Here is a 19,476-nt window from a genome sequence, read left to right as displayed (position 1 = left end):
ACAATACCCCGAGCATCTTAGAAAATGTCTTTAATTCTTTGAGGAACAGGTGTGAAAAGTGCTTGGAACAAGGAGGGGGACACTTTCAGCAGCTGCTTTAATTTATTGTTATAACAAGGAGGGGGACACTTTCCGCAGCTCCTTTAATTGTTTGTTATTGTTATCACGATTATTCTTTAAAATAAAGTTATATAGTCATTAACGTTATTGAAACTGACAGCTGCTATACAGCTCGTTGAGAAATGAGGTTAAGTTGGTCGTTATAAGCTACTCCCTACGTCCAATGTGTCAGAGCCAACTTCGACCACGTTTTTATTTGAATGCTCGTTATAATACAACTGTGACAACCAAATCCTTCCAATATTATGATCACTTAATTTGTAGCGAAACAATATTTTATTTATTTATTTATTTATTTATTTATTTATTTATTTATTTATTTGACTACATATCCAACAGACAAATGCCCAGTTACAGGATACAAAGTCAATGTAGTAATACAACACACAGCGTATTCGAAAATATATGTCAATAAATAGAATTAATAATAATAACTAAACATATAACATCATTTCGATAAAACATGATAAATATAAACTTATTATGCCATTTATTTACTTTAATACTATAACTATTTTACACTTATATACAGTGTGTCTACTTAAGTTGGAACCATATGGAAAACTTTTTTATTATTGGTTTTATGAAAAAAGTTATTCCTCATAAAAAGTTCTGCATGGTCTAAAATCTAAAATGCAACCTCCAGTTACCAAAATTTCCCAGTCGTATAAGAGGTATATCAGAAATTATGAATTTTGGTCAAGAGTAAAGTACCCTTATTTTTGGCAATACAGAAGAGTGTTAAAAAGAAAAGTATTGTGAATTAAAAGTTATTTTCAAATAAATACTTTACTCTTGAGCAAAATTCATAATTTCTGATATATCTCGTATACGACTGGGAAATTTTGTTAACTGAAGGTTGCATTTTAGATTTTAGACGATGCAGAACTTTTTATGAAGAATAACTTTTTTTCATAAAATCTATAATAATAAAGTTTTTTATATGGTTCCAACTGAAGTAGACACACTGTATATAAGATTTTATAACACAAGTTCTGCACATCTTTGTTTACATTATTTTTATCTTAAACTCAAAGAAAGTGGCAAAAAATAGTACTACTGCATTTCTTATTTTGAACACTGTGTATATTTGAAGCTGTGCTTGGTGATTTGCGTCTCTCCCGCGTGCTGTAGAACCGTTTCCCCTAGTCATCTGTGTGTACGCTGTTCAGGACGGCGAAATAGGACCAGGACGACTTTAAAATCTGAAAAACAAGGGTAAAGTCGCGCTCCCACGCTGTAAAGAGTGTACTGGTGAACTTGCCTTCACGAAAGTTTCCAACGACAGCGTGAAAAAGCCCCCCGCGTACAGTTTGAGGGCCATCTGGGACCTGGTCATGAAGAACACCAAGTTTCGTTTAAATTCCGGAGAGCAATCCATCCAGTCGCTGCAGAAGGCGAACTTCGTCAGCTCGGCGCTCTGAGGATTCGAAAAACCGTAAATAACGTTCGAGAAAAAACGATTTAGGGATTTTTAATTGATATTACTAATCGTGCAATGTTGGTTGCCTATGTTCGGCTGTCACGAACTTGTAATTATTTATTAATGCTCTGTATATAAATGTGAACAATTAATTCATTCAATTAATATGAATAACTACTGTATTACGTTCATTCGTGCGGCAGCGGCACACGTGGAATCTCAAATCCCCGATCACTGGTTAGGGATTCGATATGTCAACGAGTCGGTACGCTCACCTCTCTAATAACTTCGTTGCCATAGTAACACAACAGAAATATTTCCAGTAGCATGCAGAATTGGTACAGAATCAGAGAGAAGAACTTTATACTCAACGCGGGTAACTGTAATAAAGAGAAAAAAATAAATAATACACTCGGCAAAAAAAAATTGAAGGAGTAGAAAAATTTCCAATTTTTTTTAGTGATTTTTGAAGGGCTGTAACTTCGTGAAAATGCTCGTATCGAGAAAAGAAAAGAAACATCCTGAAGCTTGAAGTTTCTGGTTTTGAAATCTTGAGATAAAAAAAATTTTTGAACACTGTCGGCGCAATCAAAAGAAGTAATGCAAGGCAAAAATTTTACAATTTTTTTTTAAACCGACAAAAATACCTATATCCGCAAATCGTCAGTCTGACAAAAAAGATGCACATGTATTTATAATTTCTAATAAGTATTTTCGTGTATTAAGAAAAATTCCATATAAATATATGTATATATTTTTCGTTTTATTCTTGTAATTGTAAATCTCTTATGCTCAATTTAGCCAGTCCAGAAAAGAATTAAACGATTTCAAAAAAGTATGTATGGTGTAAAAAAAATATGCACACAAGTTTTGGGATTTTCTTTTAGAAAAATAGGAAAATTTTTGTAAAGAAAAATAACAAACGCGATTGAAGACTTGAAAGAGAAAACAGATTTTTATATCAAGTATAATATTATATTAATTTATTTAGAAATATTATGCACTAATTGTAAGATAAGATTAATCGTCTCAAAAATAACTTCATTTGTTTACAACTTTTAAATTTTTAAGCATAAAATAAGCAATATTATAATTATTTATTTGAAACAAATAATAATTTACATAATAATAATTAATAACCATTTATAAATATGAAATTTTTGGAGTGAAAAAATTAAATTTCATCACGTTTATTGATTTATTGATTTTTTAATAATTTGCGGACATTAAATCGTCGGACACTTATATCACTATTTTGTACAGTAAATTTAAAAGTGGAAAAAATGAAAATTAGATATGTGGTAATCGATTTTTCATACCCCGTGAAAATTCCGATTTCCAGCTGTCGGACTGAAAAGACGCGGCTTGAAATTTGTCGGACAACAATACTTTTTGACTGAATTAATTATTTACAATTAAGTTTATTAAAAATTACCTATGTGGTAATTGATTTTCAATACCCTGTCATGTTTCGACCGGTAGACACGTCAATGTCGGAAGAATTTCTGTCGGACAAATTTAAATCGGCATTTGCAACAAAATTTCCAGTAACATAAGCGAAAAAAAGAGATGTCGTCTTGACTTTTCAAGACCCTGGGAAATTGACATGTTTTGGGACTTTTCCGAGTGGAAAAGCGGAGAAACCGAGAAAAGTTGCAGAGGAAAGGTGTGGTGGACTCGTCAAAACGAAGCTCCTCACAAGTTATAAAGTAAGTGGTTATCAACTTTCCAGGGGGGTTTGTATTTATTATTATTTACTCAATTTTACTATTTACTCAATTACTGATTAAAATAAAACCAATTTTTTTGTGCTATTTTTCTCACAATTTCGCATTCACTCACTCATCAAATATCGTACAAAAAAATTCAAAATTTTGAAAAAAATCAATTTTGAAAAATAATCAATTCTTCCAAATTTTTTAAAAAATGTTTGCGTTATTTTTTTTTACAATTTTACATTGAATATTTGAAATGTGGAGAAATTTTTTTTAATTAACAAAATTTTTCAAAATTTGATTTTATTTTAAAATTTTGAATTTTGTTTTTTAGATATTTGATGAGTATTTAACGCGGAATTGTGAGGAAAATAACGCAAAAAAATGGTTTCATCTTATTCATTAATTGATGTTTAAAGAGCAATAAACATGCTCCTTTAATTTTTTTATAAAACTTTAACGAATCAGGAAAACGGTTCTATCGATCGATTTCTCCTTAAAAAGTTACAATAACAAACATTATACAAAAATGTATTCTATTGTATTGGAAGTAGTCATGACTTAATCAGCGTTACTGTGAAAAACAATTGCTGTAACTCCTGTCACAAATTTGTTTACATGTTAGTTGCTATGTTCCTCTTAAAAAAGGTCACTCCACGAAGAAAAATAGAATAATACACATAATGACGGTTAAATAGGATAACCAAATATAGAAAATATTAAACAATTTTAATTGTAACTAATAAATATAACAATAACTAATAACAAAACACAAAACAAAATATAAAATTATGATTATTACTTTAAAAAATTTTATGAAGCCCATTCTACAGGCCCATTAATTCCAGTCTATTAGTTCCGAAAGTATTTTAAATAGTCTGTAACTTTTTTAGATTTATGTGGAGGAGCACCATCGTGTTACAACCACATATTCATTCTGAGCTGCAGCGGCACATGTTCAAACAGTGCTGGCAGCTCCTCTTGCAAAAACTGTAAATAGCTACTAGCGTTCAATACATTTTCATAAAAGCATGGACCAATTAAATGCATTCCAATAATGCCACACCAAACATTTATTCCATGATGGCCCTGATTTTGAATGGGATTAACAGTGTGGATTTTCAGTGGCCCAATAATGTTCGTTTTTTTTATTTTGCTTGCCATTACTTATAAAACGACTCTCATCGGTCCAAAAAGTGTGTCGTAAGAGTCTATTATCTATTTCCAAATTAACCATTATTTGGACTACCTACATAATTAAGTCTTTTTTCAGCATGTATGTCAACTAAGTGCTCCAAGTTATTTAGCCCATGGTAATCATTGGAGCACAAAATTCTTTGCGCGGAGCTTCTTTCTAAATTTAATGCAAAAGTGGCCTGTCGTATAGAATATCTAGGATTTTCCTCAAAATATTGTAATACCCTAGCTACGGTAATATCGTTACCACACTGATTTTGAAATTCCATTTCCTTTTCTTGACGAAAATGCATTTTTGTTAGCACGCAAAATTCGTTCTAATCTGGCAAATATTTTTGGGTTAACAGCTTGACGCTCTGGATATCTCTCATGATGTTAGCAGCTCTTCTGGCATTTTTTTGACATTCACCATAAATTAAAATCATGTCAACTTTTTCTTTGTTTGTGAACATTATTCAATTTTTAGCAACCACTTACTAGTTTGTTTAACATGCAAGAAAGAGCGTTTGACAGAAAATTAATATGTAAACAGACTTGTGACAGCAGTTTCAGCCATTGTTTTCACAGCTATGTTGATTCAAGCGTGACTAATTCCAATACAATAGGATACATTTTTGTATAATGTTTGTTATTGTAACTTTTTAAGGAGAAGAGGTAGAGAAAAAATGTCTGCACAAAAAATGTTTATAAAAAATAGATAATTTTAGTTATCATAAGAAATGGGTGTTTCTGGAAAAAAAAAGTTGATGTAATTTTTTTATTTTCTGAATTTTGATAAAAATGTTTTTCAATTGCAAAACGGGCCTTAGCGAGTCCCGATTCACGCCATCTAAACAGATTTTTACTGACGTTTTTCGTTTGTCTGTTATGGACCGGTGACGTGAATTGTACGTTTCTTTAGGAAACTGTATTACTTACCAAAGTGATCTCAAACAGAGTAATGCATATTATAACAACACTGACGATAAACTGTCCTAAGATACTGGTTGTAAATAGAAATGTCAGTTCATTGGCAAACCTGCGAAAAAATTAATAAAACGGTCACAAAGGGATTATAACATGAACACTAAGAGATACTGTTCATTATTATACGCACTCTATAATGCATCGATGATGATTCACGCAATTTAATAGCTTCTCGTTCATTTTTTCTTGCAAAGTGTTTGTCATGTACTGCCCCACTTCTATTCCAACACCCTTTAGCTCAGTTTCTGCTTGTTCACGCATGTTTTTCAAGGAATCGTTCAAAATGTTCAACTGGGCACATACGACCATTATCAGTCCTAGAAAGAAAACACAATTTGTGAACTGATGGATCGATACCTCCTCTGAAACTGCAAGAAACCTTACCGGACATGAAGGTGTCCAAGCTAACATTAACAAGACCGTTTACGGTGGAACCGATGACTTGATACACATAAGCAAGTTCAAACCAAGGCGAGTAGCGAGTATCGAAGGGGAACCACCCACCTAAAGGCAAGCGGAGATCGCCGTCATCCACGAAGGGATAGATTCCCCAGAAGGAGCAAGTAGCAACGCAAGCACCTAGGAACACCTTTGAGATCACCTTCGAATCCTGGACGTAGTTCTGCAGAGCCTTAGCCTGCGTCGTAGTTTTTGGTAGAAATTCCTTTCTGTTAATGCTGTTTAACAGTTTTTTCAGTCTGTCTCTGTATCTTATAACGGCGTAGACCTTACGGATTTCAACCAAGTGAGTGAGGGTTAAAAAAGTGGCTTCTATCATTTTTTCCATATCTCCCGATACTAGTATCATGTTCACTATCTCGCTTGTTAGCATTCCCAGGTAGATAAATCCTAAAAATATTAATTTTTATATGTTTATACTAGAATCAGCTAGACTGACCTATAAATACCACTGAGCGAATACCAAACCAAACGGCTTCTATTTTGTGTTGGAATTCAGGTGCGATGTACCCGAATCCATTTAAAACTTCTACGTTAAGGGTGATGATTTCTTTAAAATTTAACGTTTCTTTCATAATTACTTTCCCGTCCACACCAGAGGATGTTTCAAAGTGACTAATGGCGGAAATTTGGTTCGAAGGATGCGAGTTGAGTATGAAATCTTAAATTAATGACAGATAAATAGTTCATACAAATGTAATTTCTAAATTACTGGTTTGTGTTAGTGTGTTTACTGCTGTATTAGTCGATAATTATAATTGATATGTACTTGTAATTGATACAATTCGTAATAGGTGCCTTTAACGAGTCAAGTGGTGCTTTCTCACATTGTTTACTTTGCTATGTACGTTTAGGGATAATTAAGCAGTTGTGGAACTAGTTATTTAGTGATGTTATGTAATAAATGTGGCTGTAGGGTTTATTTTTATAGAATTTTTCAAGCATTTGGCCTTCCTCATATCCTTTAAAATAAAAAAAGGATTCTTCATCATAAGATTAAGAAATGTCAAAAAATAAAACCTAATCTTTATTTCTTGAATCATAAAGAACTGTGGGATAAAATGTTATACACTACGCAGCAGTTAAGTATAATTTACCAGTCTCGGACTGTATTGCCAGCCCTCGCTCTGCTCGGGCGCAAAATCGTCCTTTATGGAGTAAATAACTATTTTGTGTACACGTATGATGTGGCACAAATAAACCAAGAGATGTATCGACTTGTATCAATGCAGAACATGGTTAAAGCATTTTAATTTTTTTATACAGTTGTGTAAACAGATAAAAACAAAGGCAGAGCTTCCCAAGTTCTAGCGGCTATTTTATTATTGCACCCAATTACATTCCCACAATCTACAGCACCCAATTGGCTAACTATTCTACGTGAGATTATGAACAGCCATGGGCGTAACATTAGGGTATCTGCACAAATGTACATGTTCAAGTGAAAAGGCTAGTGCAAACACTAGAGAAGTGGTTATTTCTTATATGTACAAACGCATACCTACAAAGAGTCCCCCTCCTTCCTTTCCAACCCCCGTGCGACCTCCGGTGCGAAATTTCCAAACGTTCCCGAGAACCCAATATTGAAGCTAATAATTTCTTTAAAATCCAATCGGGGCGTAACTGAGTTTTCATTAATTTTCCTTTCCGTGTTCCCAGTTCCACTTCCTCGCAAGGCGCGGCACGAGAATCCAATTTTCAAGACGTGATTTCTATTAAATACTCCTTAACGTCGCCGATAATTTATGTCCTAATAAACCGCCAGCTGTAATTAGAAGGATTCCGAATAGAAATGTTTACGGGTAATTACGGGTATTGATATAAATAACACATTAATTACAGGATAGAGTTTAATAAGAGGAGACACGGATTATAGACTTTTGTGGTTGCCACATTGTTGCTACATCGTTGCCACGTGTCACTTTTAGAAATGTCGCGAAATCCATGGCGACGACTTGGCAACTGGTATAGAAGTAGTTGAACTATTGACAACTGTCACAAAAATCTGCAAACCAGGCTTCATAGTTGTCTTCCCTTAATTTGCCCGAACAAAATACATTGTGTATTTATAGTGAATATGTATTCCACAAGGAACTACATTATGGCCTATATAGTTTCTCTTTCAATAGTATTTAAAATGAATACTTTGTACCTAAATTTTTCCGCCCTCCCTGGTATGTAAATGGGGTCTCAATTTGTAATCTTAAGGTTGTGGTAAGTGTCAATATTGTAGTATAACAACCCTAGGTTCGGTCGAAAAAAATATAAAAAGTAGTTGTGGTCAAAAATATGTGATTGTCATAAGGAATACCTACGTTGTGTGTATCTATTTTTAATTGACCGGAAGGCGCTGGCTACTAACTTTGTAGAGGGGATGTATGGTTTAATTATATAAAACAAAAGCAGAGTAAATACACTTAACCTTTATTTACATACAGTTCAAATTAAACATGTGACAAATAGAAAGAACAACAAAAACATTAACAACCATTTAACATAAAATGAGAGTGCCAGGTTCACCTAGAGCTCCCGTGGGGAAAGAGCATGGCAGAGAAACCCACGATCGTTGCTCTTACCACCCAAATATAAATACAGAAACAACCACTAACCAAAGGTATAAATTAAGATCCTTTGCTAATGATAAATAAGACCTGTCTCATTTAATGTGTCACTAAATGTCATCTGTTACCTCATATTAGTCATACACACTTCCAAGTAAAACTGAAGAGGTTTGGTGTTAGTTAGCCGGCAGAGCGGAAGGTACTGGAGTCCCATACGAGAGGCAATCCAGCTATAGTTGAGATTTCTGAAGATCCTTCATAACCCTGGAGTCCCATACGGGAGGCAATCGAGCTTAATCCAGATTCGTTCCGCACGGGCGAAAATGTTAGTAAAGTCAACAAGGCTCGTATAGACGTATGACATAAAGTGAGCACAAGAAATCAAAGAACAACGTAGTCATGATAAAACAACTTAGATGTGAAACAAAGTAGTTGATATTGCAATATCTGGGCAGTCACGACATACATACATACTCGTATTTTAACATGTAATAAATAATGAGCAATCTTTAATAATAATTGTAAAAATTTTATATTAGAAAAATACACGCCTCTGAGCGTAAGACAATGAAGGCTAAACATATACAGAATTATTATCATGAAACATCTATATTTTACGAACAACGTAATCATGACAAAAACAAGTTAGATGTGAAACAAAAGAGTCATTATTGTAATGTCTGGGCGCCCACACAATATATATATATTTTAACATGAAATAAATAATGAGCAATCGTTAATAATAATTATAACAATTTTATCTTAGAAAAATATACGCCCCTGAGCGTAAGACAATGAAGGCTAAACATATACAGAATTNTTAATCCAGATTCGTTCCGCACGGGCGAAAATGTTAGTAGAGTCAACAAGGCTCGTATAGACGTATGACATAAAGTGAGCACAAGAAATCAAAGAACAACCCAATCATGATAAAACAAGTTAAATGTGAAACAAAGAAGTTGCTTTGCAATATCTGGGCAGTCACGACAATATACATATTTTAACATGTAATAAATAATGAGCAATCGTTAATAATAATTATAACAATTTTATCTTAGAGAAATATACGCCCCTGAGCGTAAGACAATGAAGGCTAAACATATACAGAATTATTATGATGAAACATCTATATTTTATGTATAACGTAATCGTAGCAAAAACAAGTTAGATGTGAAACAAAGAAGTCGTTATTGTAATGTCTGGTAATTAGGTCAATACATATATTTTTAACATGAAATAAATAATGGGCAAACTTTAAGTATAATTATAACAATTTTACCTTGGAAAAATATATGCCCTTGAGCATAAAGCAATGGAAGCTAAACATACAAAGAATTATTATCATGAAACATATATAATCATCACAATTATAAGATTACATAGAACAATTAACAACAAAGTACTTAAAGAATATTACCTGCTAATTAATACCGGTTAAACACTTAATTTTACTCTACTTTGTCACACTGCCCGCCGATCGTCTTATTACCCATCTGCACACTGTTCTCACTTCAACTCCCTATCTTCAACTATTTAGGCTTCCTTCCAGAATTTCCTACCTAAGTGCCTGTTTTTTGTGCTTCCTTCTATCGACCGTTAACATTACTTTTTCCTTATTATACAACACTCATGTAACAGGTGACGTCGAAGTTGATAAGATAAGTACGGTTTTGCACAATATTTTAGTTTCCAATAATCATTTTATTCGTTTTAATAATTTCAGTAGAGGCCAAAACTTCTAACTTTGAAATTATTCAAATATGGCCAAGTTAAGTGTAATTTTGCAATAATGTACGTCATCCCCATTCCTTCCGCTGCTCCGGGAATTTATGATTCATCTTTATTTTAGCGCTGTACTCGGCAACGAAATATGTGTAAGGGGGATAAATCAGCGGACAACACAAAATATCTCCTTTCACTTTCTGCCTTTCCAAAAAAAGGCGGTGTTTTATAAAGAGCCATTGTCTGGACGAAAAGTGAAACATGCGATAAATAACGTAATAAAAATTCCTCACTCGGAGCTGGAGCTTCATAAATTTCATTGAACCAGTCGAATAGAGGTCGAATTATGCATCTTGTTACGCAATTGTCGTTCGCCGGATGAATTTCAAAACGCAGGTGGATGAATCATCGATACAGGCTAACCCTTTCTTATAATTTTTTTAAATTCTAAATTTCCCGACATTATTCTGGTTTCGATTACTTCTCATATTTTAGGTTTTCTTGCATATATATATTTCCCAAATATTTGACTTGTTCCATTTCCGCAAACCGGTATGCTTTCCCTCGATATGCGTTTACTTTCAAAACCTTTTCTTTTTTATATTTATTTTTTCGTTAATATACAGGGTGATTCTCAAACGGTGACCAAAAATGAAACCTCGTATTCTTTGTTGAATTTTAAGGGGAGTCTTTCGTATAAAGTTTTTATCTAGGACGCTTCATTAAAAAGATACAGGGTGTTAAACTTAAAAAAATATTTTAAATTTTTTAAAATAATTTAAAAACTAGTAGATAAGTGAAATAATTTGAAATTGGGCACACGTAAACATTGTCCAAAATCTTAGGCCTTTTCCTGAAATTCATTTGCTCCAGTGGCGGAGATACAGGGTATCAGTGATATATTTTTCTAAATAAAGTACGTTTTTCGAAAAAAGCCTGATTATCGAGTAAAACTTAAAAAAACTAACTGAAAACATTTTTACTTAAATGACAAACACTAATCAATCGGTTATTTAATCGAATAAAGAAAGTAATAACATTAGTCATAATTATAATGATTTTATTTGAGTAAATACTCAAAAATACCTCCATTTCCACGAACACAGGCCCGACATCTTTTTAATAACGAAAATGGAATTTGTTCGAAATTTATTGTTGCTTGAATATGATGAAAAGCATTATTTATTCTTTCTTTTAACGGCTTAGAATGTTGAAGTTGCTATCGCAGCCTACCATGTAATTTAGACACCGCAAAGCAGTGGCGTATTATTTTATTTAGGAAAATACACTAATGGAAAAAATTATGGGGACAAAAAAAAATCTAAATTTTGACCCCTTAATTTTTTCCATTAGTGTATGTCGCCGATACCCTGTATCTCCACCACTGGAGCATCTAAATTTTAGAAAAAATCCTCAGATTTTGGATAATGTTTACATAAATACATGTGCCCAATTTCATATTGTTTCATTAACTAGTTTTTAAATTATTTAAAAAACATAAAAATATTTTTTTAAGTTTAAGAGTTAAATTTTAAGTCCTAGATAAAAACTTTATACGAAAAACTCCCCTTAAAATTCACCAGGTAATATGAGGTTTCATTTTTGGTCACCTTTTGTGAATCGCCCTGTATAGTCCCATTTTATCTGTCTGTTCTACTCTTTTTGTTACCCATTTTCGTTCAGTTCTATTTTTTGACATCGGTACAAGATCATCTGGTCTACTTACTTCTGCATTTCTTGTGACTTTTTCTATTTATTACTCTGATTATTTTGTATATTATACAGGCTGTTACAAATTCGCTTCTCACTACTAATAACTAGATGGATTCCACAGGGACTAACGATACTTACTGTGTACGATAATTCAATAAACAAAGAAATCTAAATAAAAAAATTTAGATAAATTTGGAACAAATACACTGAAGATGAGTTTTTCGAGACAAAACGTCTGATTCTGGTTCGGGCTGAGGCAGTACAGCATTGGGGGTGATGAAGGGTCGTTTTTAAAAAAATGAAGTTGATGATGGTTCTGGACCGACGAAACGTTACATATAAAAATTGATTATGCCATTCGATAGAGGGCAAAAAGTGGCCATGAGAAAGTGTTCTTCTTTTTTCAATATCACCTAAAATAGGGCTGAAATGAGACAAAAACGGATTTCCAAAATTTTGTTTTTTTTCCAATATTTCAAAAATCATGTTAGCCTTGATTTTTTAGAGCATAATGTTGGTCCCCTGATTACGCAAGTTTGCCCCCAATTAAGCTAGTTTGTATCGCTTACCGTTTTCGAGATCCTTGTAGTGAGAAGCGAATATGTAACAGCCTGTATAATCGCCAATGTCTATTATAGACTCTTTTAGTGTGACGTCACATATTTAGGCAACCCGTAACAACTTGTCATAGTTGAAATTGTACAGACGGCATCTGACCCTTGTGTACTATTTAAATATATTGTTATGGTGTAGTTATGTGATACTTTTTCTATGTGTTTATATGAGCGCCAAATTAATTTTAAATTAAGTTTTAGTGTAACCTGTAATTTTACTTTTTAGCGTAGTGTTGGTTGTATACTTTGCCCTGCTAACTGTAGACCCTGCTCAGGAGTTGGTTCAATTCAAACTAGTATTCTTCCAGAAACCATGCAAACTAACAACTTAAAAACAAGAGATGTTTAAATTAATTTATTAATATCAATCTGGTATTTAATATAGTATATCAATGTTTCAAATAAGAAATGTCACACAAATTGTCAAATATTTTGAAGTTCTTACAATGTTTTGACCACTTAAAACAAGAATTTATTTCGATCTGTATTACTGGTTGCCTTTTTGGACTTAATTTATATTTACTCGTGCAATTTCTTGTTTTAATGTGTTCCTCTTTATATCTAATCTTATGATCTATAAATTTAAATAATTGGCCAAATATTTTGATAATGCTTGATATATCACTGACTTAAATTTGTTTCAACTGTTTGATTTTAAATATAGCAAGTTTTTAAACAAATTTTACTGTTAGTCTGTGCACGAATTTTATACGACCATTAAAAGAAAGAAAGGTACCTTTTCTTTTTATATACCGGTTTTTATTTGTTTCCTTTCCTTTCCTGTTTCAGTAGGTGCTTGGACACTATCTGCTACACCGTTTTCTGATTAATTTTCTTGTAACCTGCCACTGATGCTGCTCCTCTGGCCTCTTATTTGTCCTGTTTCCTGGACCTCGCCTGTGATCGTCTTTCTTTCTCTTGGCTGCTGGCTTTCCGCTTTCTCTCTGCTGCTGATGTGTATAGTTCGTTTTCTTTCTGCTGCTTCGACTTGTCTTCCGGATTCTTTTAATATTTTTCTATAATATCTGACGTCTCTCTCTCTAATTTCTTGTAACTAATCAATAATAATTATTTTTTTCCACTAAGTACCTTGATTTTGGTTTTTCCTCTGTTAAGGTCTTTTCACATATCTCGTTCTGCTTTCTTTTTACTTGCCGTTTTTTTTTCTTTTTCACTCACCTCACTTCACTTAACCTTTACACTTATACCCTATTATAGTTTCTTAACAATCTCCATTTACATTCCACTTCAAAATATTTCTCATTCTCTACTCTTATGTTACTTTTCTATTTACTACTTGATTCCATGTGAATCCCACTTTAAATTTTTGACATTTCTTTGACATATTGATTTATTGATATACACTCTTCTTTGACCTTTAATATTTTTTTCTACTTAATATTATACCATATACTATAACTATTTTTAAATACTCTAACATTTTAACTTTTATTAGATATCGGTAACGGATATGATTCCTAATACTGATTCAATACTAACAATAAATAATAATAACCACTTCAAACCATTATATTTACTGCTTTGTCTTTTAAATAGACCTTTGCTTTACATTTTGATTTGTTCTCTCATATCTGATTTCATTTCAATATACTATAAAAATCAAGAACTTCAAATTAATTTATAAGGATTTGGAAGTATTTATGAACAGGTGTTTCGTAAAATAGATACACTATTGTGCTTAAAACTTACAAAAAAACGATATAAAAGAATATTCCTAAAATTAATTAGAGTAAAAATTTAACATTAGCCGTGTTATGCCTAATGCGCATGCTCGGAAAGAATAGCTTGATCTTGTTGATATGTCATCGCTGGTATCATTAGGGTACTTTCTCTTGTTTTGTTTAATCCTGGCATTTTCTAGTTCTACCAAGTACTTTTATTGTTGTACTGTGTCAGTGTGTTTATTGAGTGTTTATTTTTCTTCACGTGGTTTGTTATAGATGTACTCTTAACCATAACCAATCTTTTCTTGAATGATATCCTGTTGTGAGGCTACGTCGCTTACATGAAATTATCTTTAATGCATATGCTCAGTATAACACCACTATAATTTTAAATTAATAATTACTATAAATGTCAATATTGTTCTATAAATTTATATATAAATTCTATAATTCTATTAGTTTGTCACTCGGGGTTTGAAACTTCTTAAATATTTCTAATATTACCAGAATATCGCGATATTTAAGGTCATGACAAAGAAGCCATTTTTTTTGGCAATTATGTCCAAAGTACATAAGGTCGAAAATCGATATAGTAAAAATATTGAGAAATTCTTCATGGCAATGTTCACTATGAGGTTACCTATTATTTGGCGTATATGACGTCACTACTAAAAAAGTCTATTTCGTTATGTTTCAGACCTCAGATCTAGCAAGAGATTAAATAATCTGATATATTAAATTTGCCCCTCTTGGGCTCCTTGTTGATGGCGCCCATGAAAATAATTGTCCGAATTTTCCGAAAGAGGATTTGCTTCTCGTTTCGTTCTTTCCGTAACGCTTTCACAGACATCCCCGGGAATCTGTATGCAGTACCGTGCTATCTTTAATCTTTGTAACAAGATTGCCTGCGGAAAATCGCGTCGGTTTCCAGGACATTTCAAGGGTTGCGGCTGACGTTGCATGTGATTGGAAATAATGGGTATTTCCGGATTTTCACGTCCTCTTCACCCTGACACCGCCGGTAATTGCAGATCCAACATAATTTATCTTATACCAGGTCCATCCCATACTTTAATATTACAGTTTCATAATCATTCAAAGAAATTCGATCAAGTTATTCCTCACCTGGCAATTTCTCCTGTTTTATCGGCATGCGAGCAATCCGTGATCTTTAAATAAATAACATATGGACAAACGAGAAACATAATTTAAAAAAGCAGATCGCCGACGGGTCTGTGAGTTGACCTGCAGAACGACTTTTACTCTTGTTCGGGACTCGACGGCAGATAACAGCTGAAAGGGAATCCCTGTAGGTCGTGGAGCCTCATGGGTGTGCGACGTAAGCAGGTACACCCGTTGAACAAAGTTAGAGAATAAACTTGTTTCGAATTCCTTTAAAACAAAAACGGTCTAGACCTATGTAAAGTAAGTTAAAGATGAGACAAATTATTAACTTTCAATGGTCGTGTCAAATGTGCCAATTTTTTTACATAATTTGCAGTGTAAAATGTATGTAGCACATCGAAAAGGCATCTAACTAACAAAAAATCATCTAATCCAACGAAAAAACATTTAATGTTGCGTAAATAAAACTAAAAATTTATCGTAAAATTATTTAATGTATTGTAAAGCTATTTAATCTTACTCCAGTCGAATTAGATCATAAAACCTGAAAACCTGAATTTGAAACGTTCAAGTCAAAAATCTCGCGCTCGACGAGGGCAACGTCCACGCACATGCTCGGGCCCGGCGCTCCGTCTCCCGCGTTCATTAACGTTAATTTTTACTGCTGCTAGCGTGTTTATTACATGGACTATCAATGTAAAACGTACTGGAAATAAAAGTTTTACCCTTTCTTTGTCTCTAAAATCCTTGTTCGATACATCCATCAATTAATTAAGAATTAACGTTATAAAAACAAGCCAACTAGGGAACAAAGAGGTGTGGGTGATTTCTGTCTTTTTTTCAATTACCGTAAAAATAAGCTCTATTTTATGCAAAAAAGAGCGAGTTCCCGAGCGGCATTTGCCTGAGCCTGTGACAATTTGTTTATAACGCTGTTTTGCACGTCCTACTTTGTTACTTGTAAAGGGCTATTTAATTTTAACTGTTTGAAAGTTTTCTTTTTCGATACGTTTCTTTGGATCAATTAGAACCTATATCGTCGATATTAACTTCTAAAATTAACGTTTATTAATGAAACAATTAATTGCAAGAAAAACGTATGAAATAAATTGATAAATACCTGGAATCACGGTGAATTCAATCGGTCTTTGGTACACATGTTGGTCTTTGGATTGACCGTCTTTTCTATAAATTTCATCAACAACCATCGTTTTTTCGAATTTTCCGTGTTCAGCCTTTATTTTACAGTTAACAAATTGGTGAAATATGACTTTAGATGCCTTAAATTGTAGATAATTTAATTGCCAACAACATAACATGACAAATTTTCCGATAAGTCGTCTAGATTTTCGAGGGCAGTAAAAAAAAGTGAAAAGGACATGTAATTTTGCAACTTATTTGCAATTTGCCAACTTAGCCTCACTTCTTTCGAGTTACTTTTTAGATATTATCATTCTGCATACCTTTCCCCATCATAAAGTGCAATAAAATGCCTACTAATAATTGTTTCAAGTTCAAACTCTAATTCGATTGGACTATCTATCATAAAATCATTTTTGACCATCATCAACCGTCATCGAAAATATTCCATTACCGATCTTCATCGACCACCACAGACTATGTACGATCATCCTCGAAACGGCAATTGAGACAAAACCCCCAGGCGTTTTATTTTTCAGTCGCTACTGTCTTGTCTACGTCTACTAATCGAAATAAATGAAATAGACCCTTGAGTTTGGAAACCGATATTAGGAAAATGTAGGGGCGAAGAAATTTGAAATTTGGACCAGCGAAACTCTTACCTCACACTCCTCGATCCAACCGTGAACGTAATTGACCATTCCGATACTGTTTTTAAGAATATCATATTTACAACTGTATTATTTTAACAATTTTTTTCAGATTGATGTTTACAGTTATTTACTACCTGTCAATTTTTTATTTTTTTAAAGAACGTAATATTTACGGAGATAGCACTGACTTCTGTTTTGTTTAAAATAAAATAAGGAGAGCTTTTGAGACAAATGACCTTCACAGTACTAAAGACAATACTTCGATTTATCGTCAGTAAAAATTTGGGATTTTTTTATTAATTAACAAAAAAATGACGACGGGTTAAAGTGAGAGGTATCAATTTTGTAGGTAGAAAACCATGATTTTTTCAACATTTTCATTAATAACTAAAAAATGGGATAACGGAATTAACTGAAATTTTACCACACAATAGAGTAATAGTGAGGCTATATACATATAGTCCAAATTTCAAATTTTTTAGCAGATACGTTTTCTTAATATCGGTTTCCAAACTCAGGGGACTATTTCATTTATTTCGATAGTAGAGTGGTGCTATATTTGTTTGAGTAGCGTAAACCTAAGCAGTTATTGTATGTGTCACAATTGAGCCACGGTTTGGTAGAAAGTCTATCGGATATTAGACAGTGGAGAAATTTATAACATGTTTCGGTGCTGACTAATACATATACCTCAAGGAATTAGTTTTTAGACACTAATATATGCCAAAATGTGGATCATATCTGTCTAACTTCGTGCCGCTAGTATTTCAAGGAGGCTCTAGAGATGTTGTAGTAATAATTTAGGACGTGCATTATTTTACGGCCGTTTACGAATTTATTGATGTGCCCGGAATCATTACTTTACAAAGTAAACAAAACGAAACGGTAGGGGAAGGAAAAACTCAGCCAACTTATAAATTAAGAGTTTGTTTAAGTATTCATTATATTTTTAACTTCTTCGAGAGTACAACTTTGACATGGAAGATTACTTAAAAAGTAAATCTAAGCTTTGCGGAGGGATATTTTCTCTGCCGAGCGGCAGAGGTATATTGCGTTTGAGAGAAGCGGCTGCAGATGGTATTAAAGGAAAATTTTATCAAAATGGTTTCTAATTTATTCAAATCTTACTTGGAATAACATTCGTGCTTAAAAGGCGGACGTACAATCAAATTTATTAACCCCGTCTTGGCTTTCTTTTCCATTTTAGATAATTTAGACAATAAAAATGTGAGACGTCTTGTTTAAGCAGATTTTAGATTTATTTATTTATTTATTAAAATTATAGAAAATAAAAAGACTTAGCAATAATTAAAGTTAAATTCTAAAGAGCACAATATGTCATTTTGATAAATCGTTGCCCATATGAGAGGTACCCATTGGTGCCCTTATACAGGTACCATATCTTACTCCTCATGAATTTCACAGACAACAATTTTAAAGTGTCAATATTACAGAAACTGATTAAAATTTCTGACGATTATCGAAATATAATCAGTAAATGTGAGTTTGTGATCATATAAAACTATCAAGTTATTAAATTTCTCACATATTTCTAAACATCACTACATATTATAAAACAAAGTCCTCCGCCGCGTCTATCTGTCTGTCTGTCTGTCTGTTCGCGATAAACTCAAAAACTACTGCACCGATTTTCATGCTGTTTTCACCAATGGATAGAGTGGTTCTCGAGGAAGGTTTTAGTATATAATTTGTTAAGTTTTTAAAGTTTTTATAAAGGTAATGTAAAACCTATTTATACAAATTCGGTATTAATCCTTATCATTTTAAATAAGTTAGAGGCTTTAAGCATTTCATGCACATTATTTTACTCATTTACACCATATAATTTAAATGAATATCTTAGGAGTAATCGCAAAAAAAATACGGACGCGAGAATAAAATTCAAGCGCCTCGCTTCGCTTGATGCGATCGCCGACCCTCCCTCCGCACCGTTTTGCCTACTGTTTAGCTAATAAGCCGAACGATAACGCGCGCGTGATGCTTTAATAAACTGACTTGGAGCGAATGGAGGTGACGACCGACGACTGTGTTTTCTTTCTGGGTGTTGTTGGAAAGTTATAATTGCGTTCGATATTTTAAGGTCACATTTTTGTTTTGTATTTGTTGTCTTTAGGTAGTCGGAACATACATAGATACTTGCAAAAATACTTTTATTTCATTGAGTTTTAATAATTTGTTTGTTTTTTTTCTTATTGTGAATCATTTAAAATTTCATAGTCGCATTTTTGTTTCGTGTTTGTTTTCTTTAGGTAGTTAGATACCTAACTACTTACTTATTAATTAAAATTGATAGTCCTGAACATAGGTACTTTAATTTAATTCGTTTTGTTTTCGCATTGTTGGTAGTTACCTAGGTATATTG

The 19,476-nt window shown here is 32.9% G+C and overlaps 1 protein-coding gene across 1 annotated transcript; it reads right to left on the bottom strand.

Annotated features, from left to right (window-relative positions):
* Positions 1–1,265: 1,265 nt before the first annotated feature.
* On the bottom strand, positions 1,266–17,141 carry LOC108907383 (odorant receptor Or1-like). The gene is made up of 9 exons (XM_023454262.1): positions 17,103–17,141; positions 13,337–13,544; positions 6,344–6,541; positions 5,806–6,270; positions 5,552–5,738; positions 5,374–5,473; positions 1,819–1,923; positions 1,385–1,540; positions 1,266–1,325 (listed from the first exon to the last, which is right to left on the bottom strand). Exons 1-9 carry the CDS (start codon positions 17,139–17,141, stop codon positions 1,266–1,268), a joined length of 1,518 nt encoding a protein of 505 aa, XP_023310030.1.
* Positions 17,142–19,476: the final 2,335 nt, after the last annotated feature.

The sequence above is a fragment of the Anoplophora glabripennis genome, unplaced genomic scaffold (genome assembly GCF_000390285.2).
Source record: "Anoplophora glabripennis isolate ALB-LARVAE unplaced genomic scaffold, Agla_2.0 scaffold20, whole genome shotgun sequence".
Taxonomy (NCBI): domain Eukaryota; kingdom Metazoa; phylum Arthropoda; class Insecta; order Coleoptera; family Cerambycidae; genus Anoplophora; species Anoplophora glabripennis.
The sequence above is the reverse complement of the archived record's forward strand: the minus strand, read 5'-3'. Positions and strand labels throughout refer to the sequence as shown.